Here is a 15,064-nt window from a genome sequence, read left to right as displayed (position 1 = left end):
ACATCTTCTCTGTGTCACAAAGTAAATGCTAAGTGTTAAAGGCATGAAGACTAATGAGATTCAAAGAATAAAAAAATGTGAAAGTTAAACTAAAAAATTGTGTATAAATTGTTACAAATGTTTGAACATTTTTCTTCACACAAAAAACACAGATACGTGCAATAAATTACCAAACGGTGTGGTGGACAGCAGGACTCTGTGGACTTTTATATCTCAGTTTGATGTTATTTTGGACAGTCAGGAGAATAGGATGGATGCAATTGTTGGGCTGAATGGCCTGTTCTCGACACAATTGTTCTAATGTCCTAAAATTAGTTGATTTTTCTTAATTGATTATTTTAATGTCTATGATAACCCCAAATATCGGTTTGGCAGAATTATAATTTATATAATTCCCATAGTTTACCAGTAACAGCTTTGTATATTGATGATGTGAAAGAATCTGTCATACTTTATTTAGCTTTGGGAAGAGAATGTCTGTGCAGAGACTTTTTTACGTTGTGTAATTTGCATTCTTGTTCAACCTGCTTAGTCAGACTTTGATGATATCACATTTTATTGGTAAGGTTATTTAATTACCCTTCTTAAAGACACACCCTGTAACCTTGTAAACAAACTCACCCTTTACAGAAGCAGAATATGTTTTGTAATTAAATGGATCAAACTGTAAGATTACCACTTTGGCTGAGAACATCCATCCATCCATTTCCCAACCCGCTGAAACCGAAAACAGGGTCACGGGGGTCTGCTGAAGCCAATCCCAGCCAACACAGGGCAGGAACCAATCCCGGGTAGGGTGCCAACCCACCGCAGGACACACACAAACACACCCACACACCAAGCACACACTAGGGACAATTTAGAATCGCCAATCCACCTAACCTGCATGTCTTTGGACTGTGGGAGGAAACCGGAGCGCCCGGAGGAAACCCACACAGACACGAGGGGAACATGCAAACTCCACGCAGGGAGGACCCGGGAAGCAAACCCGGGTCTCCTAACTGCGAGGCAGCAGCGCTACCACTGCGCCACCGTGCCGCCCTGGCTGAGAACATTAGAACATTAAAATATTAGAAAAACTTTTGACGAGAGCAGGCCATTCAGCCCAACAAAGCTTGCCAATCCTGTCTACTTAATTCCTCTAAAGTAGCATCAAGTCCTACTGTCCACCACAAAACTTGGTAACTAATTCCATGTGTCTCTGTGTGAAGAAATACCTTGTAACATTTGTACAAAACTTCCCCTTAACAAGTTTCTAACAACATCCCTTCTTACTGTTTGCTTGCTTAAATTGAAAAGGTCTTTCCTCATTACTCGTCCCCTGTAGTCCAGGAATTGGCCTAATCATTCTCCTCCAGAGGTTTTCTAGCACTGTTATGTCTTTTTGGTAATATGGAGACCAAAGCTGCGCATAGTACTTCAGGTGATATTTCACCAGTGCTTTACAAAGCTTAATTATAACCACTTTTGACTTGTAAGCTTAAGTCTTTGTGCAGGACGTGGACCGATTTGGGATGAGTTGTAAAACACATCCCTTGACATTCACAGAATTGAATTTGTGTGCTCACAGTGCATGAATTCCCTTGTGGTTCTTTTTAACATTTTTAACACAATATGTTTGGCCCATTCTCACCTAAACTAAGAATGAAGCTCACTTCTTCCACAACAGGTATATTGACAGTGGAGAGATTATCCTGTAAATTATAAACTAATCATCTAATATAAAGAATCTACAATATAATAAAACACTATAGTTCCTTGGAGCAGTCTGATTGGTCAGTTTGGCTGCAATGTGACTGGGTGGTTTGGCATTAGTGATGTAAATGAATGAGGAAGTACGGGTGTGAGACACATGAGAAGGAGTAAAGGTGTAGGAGGCATCTTAAAAGATGGGAAGTATAACAGTAGATAGGAAGTGAGCAAGGCATCTCAAAATGATAGAATCTGAGAAGCTTGCTTTATTGGAACGCGCTTGCAAGAGGGGAGTGCCTGTCAAGATAAGTTCAGACACAGAAGGACACTGGGGAAAGGCATAGGAAGCAGTGTTGATGGTACACATAGGGCAAGAGATACCGAAAATCTTTAAATGTATTCTATTAATAGTCTTCGAAAGGTAATATGGCTAGTGTAAAATATAGCAGTAGTTAATATATCTGTGCCAGTAGGTGTATAAAAATTTATTGCAATTCTAAACAGGATAAATTACATAAACAATATTATTTAATGATAACATTATTGACTTTTATAATTCTGCAATGATTTAGAATATTGTAGCTATTTCAGTATTTATTCAGCTAACGTTTCCACCTATGATATAATAATATGGTCTAGGATGAAAATTTTCTGTTAAATCCAATTAGTTAAACATTCTGCTTTGGGACTAGACATTAATATTTTGTTTTCTTTTTAACTAGGTTTTGCACCCTTGTTCCACCCGAGAAGTTTGATGACGCTTTGGAGAAAATCAAAAATTTCCATTTAAAATTCATGCACAAATATTCCTGATGTGTGCAGGGACTGCTGCTGGAAAAAGTGACATCTACTTGTGAATGAGTCAATCAATAAATAAAGTCAAAATGGACCGAGTCAGAATTATGAATCTAAAGACTTTGTGATGTGTCTGTCTTTATTTAAGGCAGTGGTCTATTTCTGAGTAGCAATAGCAAATTCCAGTTTTTAGTGTTCATGAGAAAAAACAAACATTTACCTTTACCACTTTAACCAATGATGAGACTTGATTTTCATTAGCAATCCCTCTAAACATGCTATGTACCTTTCAGATATGCACTACACAGGAGTACAGGGTGGAGAGATTATATATCTCTGCTACTCTGGGAATGCCTCGGTATCTCCTCGGAGGAGTTGGAGGAGTTGGCGAAGAAAAGGGATGTCTGGGTATCATTGGGAAAGTGAAGGAAAATGGATGGACTATACAGGGGTGAACCTAGGAGGAAGGGGACTCTGGGCTTGATCCACTCTCTGGGCCCCATGTAGCTCTTTTTAAGGACCCAGGGGAAAACAAGAATGCAGTGCCAAAGTTAGGAGTTAAAGGGCACTACATAAGAACAGCAAGTAATGCAAAAGTATGAATAGCAGCGAAAAACACAGAAACGGCATCTGAGATTATCAGTAATACATTGTACCAGCACCAGAGTATTTTCACAATATGCGGTATTTTCTGCTGTTATATTAAAAAAGTTTGAAATCAAAAATAAATGCAAATGAAAAAATAAAAACAACTCAATAGGTTTAGTTGGTCACCAGTCTGCAGACTCTAGTCACTTTTGTCAAGCTATCAATGAATTTTACCTATTATTCATTACAGATCCTGTCCATTCACTAAATGTACAAACACCAATTTCAAAAAGTCTTCAAAATTCTAACAAAAATAGTGTTTTGTATATTTTCCTCACCTTGTAATATATTCAAAACACTACAACATATTTGATTTTTACAGTCTGAATGTAAAGCTTTCTTGAAAATACAACACTCAACGTGAAATCTGATGACTGCACTGCACTCCAGAATAGTTGGGACAGTCAAGTGTTTGCCACGGTGTAATGGCACCATTTCTTTTAATCACACGTGCTAAGTGTTTGGTCACTAAGAACACAAGCTGGTTAAGTCTAGCAAGTGGAATTTTTTTCCCCATTCATCCATTATGCAGGTCTTCAGGTCTTTAAAGGCCATCATTTGTCATATTTTGAGGTTCATAATGCGTCACACGGGGCAAGTGGAATTTTTCCCCCCATTTATCCATTATGCAGGTCTTCAGCTATGCAGATTTAAAAAGCCATCGTTTGTCATATTTTGAGGTTCATAATGCGTCACACGGGTCAGGAGTGTAGATCTGCCAATCTCGTATCTCCATTCTCTACCTGCATAGCCATGAACTTGTAATCTGGACAGAATGTGACTGGAAAATGCAAGGATGCCTTCTGCAACTGGATTTTGGACTTCCTCACCAACAGACCTCAGCATGTTAAGATTGTTTAAATCATCCATCATGCTGACCCTCAAGAGAGGAACTGCTAAGGGTAGTATGCTAAGCCCCCTACTGCACTTTTGGTTTAACTCTAACTGTGTGACCAGAAACAGCTCCAACTCCCATCATTTAATGTGCTAATAACACCACCATCATAGGCCTGGTCACCAGTGGTGAAGATGTCTGGCTGCTGACTCAAAGACATCAGGACAACGGTCTCAGGCTTAATGTCAGCAAAACCAAGGAGCTAATCATAGACATCAAAAAGCAGAACGCAGACCACACTTCGATCTTTATCAGAGGGGATGCTATGGAGAGAGTGACAATGTGACAATATCTGAGAGGCTAAGTGGGCACTACAAGTTTTACCTTTTGTCAAAAAGGCTCAACAATGTTACTACTTCTTCAGACATCCGAGGACAGCTCACATTTCTCCATCAGTTCTAATAAACTTCTACATGTGCACTGTGGGGTCTATCCTCACTCTCCTCGTCACATCCTGGTGTGGCAACTGATCAGCTCAAGAATGTAAAGCCCTGAAGAGTGTAGTGAAGGTGGCACAGCATACTAATGACTTTAAGCTGCCTTCCCTTTATTACATATACAACATTCACTGCCTTAGAAAGGCAAACAGGATAATTAAAAATATCAACCATCCTGCGCAACCAGTTTTCGCACGCCTTACTTTTAGCAAATGTATGTAGCAAAATATATATATATACTAGGGCTTCGCTCGCCAACCCCCATGTTTGGTTTTCCGGATACACACTTTTAAGATTTTTTTTTCTTTGAATTGTTGCTATTTCATTAGTTTCACTTTTATTTCAGAACTTCTGTAAAAACAATATTTATATTCTTGTGAGTCCCAATATGCTGAATCTTTTTAATGAGGCCAGGACAGGTTTCTCTGTTTGGAATTTCAGCACAGACAAAAAGATCTAAATCATCAGCAGTTAATAATTTTTTTTTTACAAAGTAAAAAAGTAAGTAGAGTTCTGCATTGGACTCCTGTCTGTAAAGTCGTGCTATTTTCCTCTCACAGTTCCAAAAGTACATGGGGTTACCAAGGTGATACCCCAACTTTTGTCTAGGTTTTTGTACAAGGGCTAGACAGAACGTTTTTGACTCCTCGAGGTAAATTTAGGTTTTTAAATAAGCAGACAGATAAATATATATACATGAACAAAGTAACCAATAAATGCATGTGCGGTAAACTCCGTTTTTGAAATTCTCAAGATTCTTTATTTGTCACATGCATAAAGGACAACATGCAGTGAAATGCATCCTGATCCGCTTATCAAAAACTGTGCAAAGTTAGAAGAATATCAGTTAGATTAACAAAAAAGTCATAGATTGAAAGATAACAGTATAGTAGAACATAATAAATAAGTACAATTATGTGAATAAAGTAGAATTAAGTGTTAAGGTGCAATAGTGTAGTAATTATTGTGTAAAACCAAAGTTAGACTGGTGCTTAGTTAAATGAGGCAGTTTGTTTGTTTGCGCTACTGTGATCTTTACTTTCTTTTTTTATATTTTCTAATTTTCCTACTTTCATATCCTTTAACTTTCTCCACATGTGTATAGTGCCAACGTTTGTAAATGTCTTTATGAAGTTCTAGTTTGTCATTTTACTCATTGTCTTTTAATTCGGAGCCGTACAGTACAATACATAGAACAGAATAAATCCTCAATACAATATAAAAATAAAAATTCTAGAAGTACAGAGTAGAATTTCACATTAGATGATATCACATAATATGATTTGGATTCTGCGGTGGGTTGGCACCCTGCCCAGGATTGTTTCCTGCCTTGTGCCCTGTGTTGGCTGGGATTGGCTCCAGCAGACCCCCGTGACCCTGTGTTCGGATTCAGCGGGTTGGAAAATGGATGGATGGATGGATGGATGATTTGGATTTGTTTTAAGTCCTGGAGACCTCATTCATCAAGCTGCCTCCCCCATTTTGCCATTCCACATCTGAAATAGCGCTAATCCAATGAAAGGACCCCTCATTCCCAAGTCCCCATTCACCAGGGATGACTTTACCTTAGGCAGGCAGTCTACAATTTAAAGAGATTGTTATTTTCTTGTGAATTGTTACATATGCATTATTTTCACTTTTACTTTAAAAACTTTTGTAAAAACAATATTTGTCCTTCATTTTCGGCCACATGCCTGGTTACATCTCTTTCTTCCCAGACGTATAATGCTGCTCGTGTTGTGAAGGGTGTTGCAGCTGAACGTACGCTAAGGATATGCCTTTGGATCATTTGCTGTCTTTTTGCTGCTTGCTAGCTGCCTCTTCTGCCCTGTAGCATGTCGTTGTTTTAAGAGCTGGGAACACATGAAGCTTTCCTGCCAAAAGCAATCCAACAACTGCTAGCTTAGAGGTCTGTTGACTTGTTTTTAATGATGGCTCACTGCCTGGTCTTGCGTGACGTTGTTAAAGCAATACCTGTCTTTTATTTCTGGCCCCAGGCGTGTTTCAATTCTTTCTTGCTCGCGTTCGGAAGGGGGGGGTTATAGCTTATATATAGTTTTGTTACGGCCCTGGGACAATCTCTTGGCACCAAGTCTCATGTTTACGGCAAGTCTCCTTGGTCTCACGGGTCTTTTAAATGTCTTTCGAGATTATCACATATCGTAGCCTTGCATTTGCTTTCCATTCCAGGATTTCCTTTTATATATATATATATATATAAAATCCAACATTTGTTTGTCTGTCTGTCTACATTTCAAGAGAGAACTACTTAATGGATTTAGATCGGGTTTTTTTCTATAATTTGCTTGAACATTCCCGTTAATTTTGTGACTTCTCTTATTGTGTTATTTATCATAGATCGCTTGCGGTACTGATTTATTTCCACGAATCTGAGAGACACGCAGTGGGACGAGAGGAGGTGGGCAGGGACCTCCTCACTAACGCACCAAGCTTGGGGCGTGTATCTTACCTCTGCTTAGCTAGCGAATGAGAGAACTACTTAACGGATTTAGATTGGGTTTTTTTCTATATTATGCTTGAACATTCTGGTTCATTTTGCGACTTCTCTCATCATGCTAAGAATCATAGTTCGCTTGCAGGGGCGATATATTCGCGCTAATCCAAGACAGAGGCTGCAGGGCAAGGTGAGGAAGAAGTGTGACGTCAGGAGTGGGGAGCCAGGCAGGGCCCTCCTCACTGTCCTATTTCACTACTACGTGTGCATTGCCACAGGGGATGACTAGTATAATATACTAGCTGTGTAAGCCCTTGCTGTAAAAAGCACAGGGTCCAAGAAACTATTGAAATCATCAGAAAAAAAATTGAAATGTAGAGATGTCAGGTAATTGAAAGGAACTACTCTGGGCACCGCTCTCCTAAGAGGTTTCATTTTGCTGATGTGCTTGCATCGTTTGTGCATTAGCAGCTAAGCGACTGTCTTTCTTCGGAGGTTTTGTTTTGCCGACGTGCTCTCCTCGCTTCTGTATTAGTGGCGGGAGGAAAAGTAAAAGGGATACCGTTTTGCTGATTTGCTCGTCTCGCTTCTGTATTAGCTGCAAAGGGAGTGACTGTTTCTTCTGAGGTTTCGTTTTGCCAACGTGCTGGCCTCGCTTGTGTATCCTCGGAGGTGGCGCCCTTACCCCTACTCCACCTCTCACTTCTTGGATGGACAGACACACACTTCCATGCATAGACGTTTATATATAAGATAATTATATATATTGTGAACATGCTGAACACACCCCCAAGGGGACATGGCCGCTCCTCCAAAACCCCTCTTAAACAGTGATTTAATGGGAAAAAAACAGTTTTTCATCTCTTCTTTGCTGGATCAGCTGCAAGACTGCTGCTGCCGTGTCACATGATCTGCATCTCGCATGGGGCTTCGGACATTTGAAAGTCCGCACCGCAGCAGTCCTTTTGTCTCGCTGCCTTGTCTGTCTTCCCCCAGACATCCTTTGCTTTTTGCTTTATTATGCTGTATTCCAATAAAGCTTCCGTTTCTTGAAAACCCTGAATGAACCTGTGCAACTCTGTGACACAAGCATGATAATATCCTCTTTAATAAAATCCCTGTGTGTGTCCAGGTGTCCGTGTGTGTGTGTGTCTTCTGGTGAAGTGCGCATGCGCGGGGCACGGTGTGACGCGCGATATTACTGTCAGAGAAAATTACAGGCGTTTTACGGAAATACAAACCAGTATTACTGCGAGAGGAAATTAAAGGTACACAATACAGTGACGCATATTACAGCCACATACAAGCCAGTATTACTGTCAGAGGAGATTAAAGGCATATTACCGACGCGCACGCCTGTATTACCGCCAGAGAAAATTAAAGGTATATTACGGACTTTACAAGCCAGCGAACATACAAGACAGTATCACTGTCACAGAAAATTAAAGACACACAATACACGGTGGCAGCCCACGAAGAAAAGTCAGCTCAGCAAGTAAACATCAACAAAAGAAAGGCTGAAAGAAAGAAAAATACGACCAACAAAAAGAAAGAGGTCAAAGTCCCTTGCCATTTAATATAGACTGTTCCTACTGATGTTTATGCACTACTGTTCTAGCGCCCGTTATTGTAACGGGCTAAATCCATCCATCCATCCATGTTCCAACCCGCTGAATCCAAACAGGGTCACGGGGGTCTGCTGGAGCCAATCCCAGCCAACACAGGGCACAAGGCAGGGAACCAATCCTGGGCAGGGTGCCAACCCACCGCAGATAACGGGCTAAATGACTAGTATATATATATATATATATATATATATATATATATATATATATATATATATATATATTCAAAAAACATTATGGGAACACTTAATTATCACAGTGTAATACCAAGTCAGTTAAGGTTCAAGGATATCAATCTGTCTGTTTAGAAAACATAAGTGTGAGTTAACTTCACCTGTTTTAGTGCAAATGAAAATAACAGCTGGTGCATTGAAGAGGCAACAGCAAGACAGCCCCCTAAAAGAGAATGGTTTTGCAGGTGGTGGCCATAGCCAATTGTTTTCTCCATATGCTTTCATGACTACTTCTTCTCTAGTTTTGCTAGCATCCTTATCACTACTGGTAGCACGAGGCAGTAGCTGCAGCTGATTAAGGTTGCACAGGAAGTCCAGCTCCTCCAGGATGGCACATCCATAAGTGCCATTGCAAGAAGGTCTCAAGAGCATGGAGGAGATACCAGGAGACGATCCGTTACACGAGGAAAGCTGGAGGATGTGTGGGCCAGTCAATGGCATTAATGTCGTTGACATCCAGGACCTGCCTACACCTGCCCAGAGGGGCTGGGTGGTCTTATGGTCTGGAACAACTGCAGATTTTATTTTTTTCTCTCCAGCTGTCTGGAGTTTTTTTTTTTTTTTTTTCTGTCCCCCCTGGCCATCGGACCTTACTCTTACTCTGTTAATTAGTGTTGTCTTATTTTAATTCTTACTTTGTCTTTTATTTTTCTTTTCTTCATCATCTAAAGCACTTTGAGCTACATTATTTGTATGAAAATGTGCTATATAAATAAACGATGTTGTTGTTGTTGTACACACTCTGGCCACATGAGGCCGGGCATTGTCCTGCACCGGGAGGAACCAGGACTCACTGCACCAGTGTGTGTGTGTGTGAGAATGTGAGAGATAGAGAGATACGTAAAAAGTATACATACTGTACGTTATTTATTTTTGTCAGCTGTTCTTAGAGACATGCCAGTAAGAATTCCATTGTACTATATCACATGACATTAAGTCTGACTTGACCTGACACTTATGCACAAATGCAAGTGCTAGTATTGTGAAGTGGAAGTGTCAAGGAGCAACAACTCACCCATGAAGCAGCAGACCACACAAACCTACAAAGAAGGGCCACTTAGTCCTGATGTATATAGCGAATAAAAACAGCCTAACTTCTAATGCGTCACTCGCCACATAGTTCCAAACTGCCTCTGGAAGCAGCATCAGCAGAAGAAAAGTGTGCTGGGAGCGTCATGAAATGGTTACCATGGCTGAGCAGCTGCAAACAAGCTCAAGACCACTATGTGCAATGCCAAGTGCTGGCTGGAGTGGTCTAAAGTAAGGCACCATTGGATTCAGGAGGAGCAGTGAAAACGTGTTCTCTGTAGTGATGAATCACTTCTCACTATCTGGCAGACGGAAGGAAGTATTTGGGTTTGGTGGATGCCAGGAGAACATTATCTTCTGAACTGCATACTGCCCACTGTAAAGTTTTGGTGGAAGAGGGATAATAATATGAGTCTGTTTATCAGGGTTTGGGCTAGGTCCCATTGTTCCATTAATGCTACAGCATACAAAGACATTTTAGACAATTCTGCACTCACAGCTTTATGCCAACAGCTTGGGGAAGGCTCTTTAGTGTTCCATGACACTGTGCCACTCCTGTACACATAGCCAGGTCTATAATGACATGGAGGAAACTGGAATGGCCTGCATACAGTCCCAACCACAATCCTATTGTACATGTCTGACATAAAATACAATTCCAAACGTGAGCCAGGTCTTCTAATGCTTTTTTGGAAAAATGGGCACAAATTCTCACAGACACATTCCAACATCTTGTGGAATACTGATGGCTGATATAGCTAGAAAGGGGTGGGGGCGGGGAGGTGGGTGTTCCAGAGTTTTGGAATGGGATGTCCAAAGTAGCACTTAAGGGTGTGAAGGACAGGTTTCCAAAACTTTTTTTTTTTGCCATAAAGTGTATGCAGTGTCTTCAAACAGTCTAATCCTCATATGTTTGGGATGTGGGCTGAAACCCAGGAAAGGGAGAAAAAAAAAAAAACACTCACAGACATGGGGAGAATTTACAGACTTCATAAAGTCAGTGATGAGGCCACTAATTGAACTCAGATCCCTGGAGTTATGGATTAGTGTAGTACTAAGCACTGCGCCTGTGCTCCGCACCAGAGAAACACTTTTCAAAAAATAGTAAAAGCTTAAATTGCTCTCATAATATTCAGATAGATAGATAGATAGATAGATAGATAGATAGATAGATAGATAGATAGATAGATAGATACTTTATTAATCCCTAGGGGAAATTCACATACCCCAGCAGCAGCATACTGATGCAAAAAAAAAAAAAACAATATTAAATTAAAGATTAATAATAAGGGCGGCATGGTGGCGCAGTGGATAGCGCTGCTGCCTCACAGTTGGGAGACCTGGGGACCTGGGTTCGCTTCTCGGGTCGTCCCTGCGTGGAGTTTGCATGTTCTCCCCGTGTCTGCGTGGGTTTCCTCCCACAGTCCAAAGACATGCAGGTTAGGTGGATTGGCGATTCTAAATTGGCCCTAATGTGTGCTTGGTGTGTGGGTGTGTTTGTGTGTGTCCTGTGGTGGGTTGGCACCCTGCCCAGGATTGGTTCCTGCCTTGTGCCCTGTGTTGGCTGGGATTGGCTCCAGCAGACCCCCGTGACCCTGTGTTCAGATTCAGCGGGTTGGAAAATGGATGGATGGATGGATTAATAATAATGCAGGTAAAACAGACAATAACTTTATATAATGTTAACATTTACCCCCCCGGGTGGAACTGAAGAGTCGCATAGTTTGGGGGAGGAACGATCTTCTCAGTCTGTCAGTGGAGCAGGACGGTGACAGCAGTCTGTCACTGAAGCTGCTCCTCTGTCTAGAGATGACACTATTTAGTGGATGCAGTGGATTTTCCATGATTGATAGGAGTCTGCTCAGTGCCCGTCGCTCTGTCACGGATGTCAAACTGTCCAGCTCCGTGCCTACAATAGAGCCTGCCTTCCTCACCAGTTTGTCCAGGCATGAGGCGTCCCTCTTCTTTATGCTGCCTCCCCAGCACACCACCGCGTAGAAGAGGGCACTCGCCACAACTGTCTGATAGAACATCTGCAGCATCTTATTGCAGATGTTGAAGGACGCCAGCCTTTTAAGCAAGTATAGTCGGCTCTGTCCTTTCTTACACAGAGCATCAGTATTGGCAGTCCAGTCTAATTTATCATCCAGCTGCACTCCCAGGTATTTATAGGTCTGCACCCTCTGCACACAGTCACCTCTGATGATCACGGGGTCCATGAGGGGCCTGGGCCTCCTAAACTCCACCACCAGCTCCTTGGTTTTTCTGGTGTTCAGGTGTAAGTGGTTTGAGTCGCACTATTTAACAAAGTGATTGATTAGGTCCCTATACTCCTCCTCCTGCCCACGATAGCAGTGTCGTCAGCGAACTTTTGCATGTGGCAGGACTCCAAGTTGTGTTGGAAGTCTGATGTATATAGGCTGAACAGGACCGGAGAAAGTACAGTCCCTTGTGGCGCTCCTGTGTTGCTGACCACAATGTCAGACGTGCAGTTCCCAAGACGCACATATTGAGGTCTGAATACTGAGGTATTCAGCATGCATATCCAAAGTCCTGATGTTAATACATACAGTAAGTGACATGCAGTAAAAAGAGGCTTACTTTATTCAGTTGCACACAAACATAGGGCCAGTTTGGAACTGTCAGTTAACCTAAGCAGCATTGTCCACTTGGACAACAACAAGAGACAAAACCGGAACGGAAGGTGCTGGATCTTTTTGGCAGCAGGGCTATAACCACACCACCATCATCCATCTTCAAATGAATTAGCAAACACTAATGCAAATTCCCCTTTCATTCTGCAGTCTAGTAAACAACAGCCAGAAGACAAAATTCTTATCTTGTCCCAACAGCCTCTGAACACACCCTGCATTCATCCAATTAAATAGCAGCACACAGTAAGAAAAGTTAAAAACACTCTTACAAGAGTGTTTGCCATCTGGGTCATCACCCATAAGCACATGAAGTTTTCTCAGCTCAGGATTACCAGACATCTGCTTAACAGAGGGCAATGTCAGCTCCTGGTCCACTGCACTGCTATGCATTTCATTTGTCATCAGTCCACACTTCTGCTTAGTAACCCAAGGCTTCCACTGCTATCATCCCTCCCACATCTTCCTCAAAAATTGAAACACACATTGACGCAATATAAAATATGTGAATCAACTTTATTCAAGTGCTACTTAAAATGGTCACAACTATTAAAAATTTGAAACACCCAGCTGAAGCCTGCTGATCTTGTCCAGTCTTCCAAAGTGGCAGGCAGCTCTGTTTGGGTGCAGTACACCAGTCTCTCGGCAAATGAGGGGACTGTACTGTGGTTAAAGGAGGGGGTGAACACATGCACCCCATGGGCTGCCAGGGCACTAGATAACATTTCTCCGTGGACGTGTCAAAGACTTGAAAGATGCACAGAGGACGAAGTGGTCCCATCCACCTGGTAAACCAATTTATTAACTTGCCATGTCTACATATTTCAGTTTGAAAGCAAATAATCATTTACATTGGAAAGGGATAGAGGATGAATCGAATAAAGGATAAATGTCCACACCTTAGTCATGATTGTCCCTTGAGTAGTATGCTAGGGCCTGTAGCCACTAAATCATTGTAGTGGCTTATTGATTACAACAACCATGAGAAGTATAAGTTGCGAACAGGACCACGCTGACCAAATATTAAACACGCAAAGAAACCTTCAGTCAAAACTTGCAATCCAGAAGAAATCGATGTTTTGGACATTTTAGACATTCCATTTGGACAGATCTGCACACAAATCGACTTGTTAACTTCCTTCAAATAATGAACACTGGAGTGGATGAAGCCCCCCAGAATCCCTCATCAAGTTGGAGGTCTCATTATCGATTTCTGAACTGGAAGGACAAGTAAAGCCAGCTTTGAACAAAGATATCGTCAATATTTTTGCTGAATCTGGTAGGAATCCATTTTAAAAATGTTACAGAGAAGGCAGATATGTTGACTTCCAAAAAATGGGTGTACCTTTCGTATTAGTAGAATGGGAGGTGGATAGATAAAACTCCAGGTGCTGTTATAAACTATTCATAAACCCCTCCTTTATACCACAGTAAGGTCCTGTGACTGCCCTCAATGTGCGCCCAAAAGTTAGTGAGTACATGAAACTTGTCTTCTGCACCAAATTCAAAAGGCCTGTTCTGGATGTTCCAAAAAGATGGAAAAAGAATGGTGCTAAGAATTCATCTAATGGTGGAAAGGGAGATATACTGTATGTCCCATCATGACTTTTGGGGTCTTGCCACATGACCAACCTTCTCAATGGACCTTGAGTTGGAATTTAAACTTAGGATCTTCCAAAGCACAGAATTTTTAATCTCAGTAAAGAAAAATGTTAAAATCTTGGTTCTCGCTATGTATACCTTGCTGTTTTAAGTGTTATCACACATAAAAATCTTCCCCTTAACATTTCAGAGTTGGCCTTCAGTGAGTGGTGAGTGTGTTCCCGAATAGTTAATTGGCATAACAAGAAGACACTGAGACTGCAGCCCTTCTCTCAGGCAATACTGGGATTCTTCCTGGAGACAATGTTGCATCTTCCACTAACAGATTGTAATGCTCCAGCGGCTGTTAGTGTGGAGGGCTCACATGGCTGTATTGTACAAAGGCTTTTAAGCAGGCAGGAACTGGCAGATTAAGAATATTTATTGGTGAACTTTATATGAAACTCCTTCAGCTTTTTAAGTAGGACTTTGAGCTTGTCCACTGGGGGAAGAATGGTCATTCTGAGAAGACAAAGAATGAAAAGAAGAAACAGAAAACATATTAGCTTGCATATACATCTTGAAACTAATACCTCTTCCTAGGATGAGTAGGCATGGAACCTTTAAAACAAATTCTCAAACAGATAAGTGACTATAATTTTCCCTTAGATAACTGACAGCTTCTTCCTTACAACCTTTAGCACCCTTTATCTATTAGGAAGATATGATGCTAGAAAGTTTGTGAAGCCTTTTTGACTAACTACATAGACTATCTGATCAAATTTAAGTCATATAAATATAGAAAACACAATAAAACAAATAATACATAAAATGTTATACTTTTTCATTATATATTGATCAAAATAAACAAATATTACATGTATCTACCAGGAAAGGCATGTGAGCCTATGTATTATTGTAAAATGAGTAGAACTCAATCCTGGGAAGTTATAAATTGTGCTGAATTTTCTCCATATGTATGCTATGTGCCTGACAGTGGATTTAAAAGTCCAAAATCTTTAG

The 15,064-nt window shown here is 41.1% G+C and overlaps 2 protein-coding genes across 7 annotated transcripts in view; one reads left to right on the top strand and one right to left on the bottom strand.

The window, feature by feature from the left end:
* Positions 1-2,653, top strand: part of LOC114653992 (alanine aminotransferase 2-like) — a 493,749-nt gene extending 491,096 nt beyond the window's left edge. For 3 of the 5 annotated variants that reach the window (XM_051928999.1, XM_051928998.1, XM_028804496.2), the window contains one exon: positions 2,415-2,652. In XM_051928999.1, the coding sequence (XP_051784959.1) occupies positions 2,415-2,505 (91 nt within the window). In that variant the 3' untranslated portion in view covers positions 2,506-2,652. Of the gene's footprint in view, positions 1-2,414 lie in introns of all 5 variants that reach the window. The other 2 variants (XM_051929000.1, XM_051929001.1) reach the window with 2 other exon arrangements.
* Positions 2,654-12,957: 10,304 nt separating this feature from the next.
* LOC114653782 (alanine aminotransferase 2-like) overlaps positions 12,958-15,064 on the bottom strand; it is a 77,357-nt gene continuing 75,250 nt past the window's right edge. For both annotated transcript variants that reach the window (XM_028804288.2, XM_028804287.2), the window contains one exon: positions 12,958-14,563. In XM_028804288.2, the coding sequence (XP_028660121.1) occupies positions 14,473-14,563 (91 nt within the window). In that variant the 3' untranslated portion in view covers positions 12,958-14,472. The remainder of the gene's footprint in view (positions 14,564-15,064) is intronic.

Source organism: Erpetoichthys calabaricus, chromosome 6 (assembly GCF_900747795.2).
Source record: "Erpetoichthys calabaricus chromosome 6, fErpCal1.3, whole genome shotgun sequence".
In the NCBI taxonomy this organism is placed as follows: Eukaryota; Metazoa; Chordata; class Cladistia; order Polypteriformes; family Polypteridae; genus Erpetoichthys; species Erpetoichthys calabaricus.
This window is presented reverse-complemented; position numbering and strand designations above follow the sequence as displayed.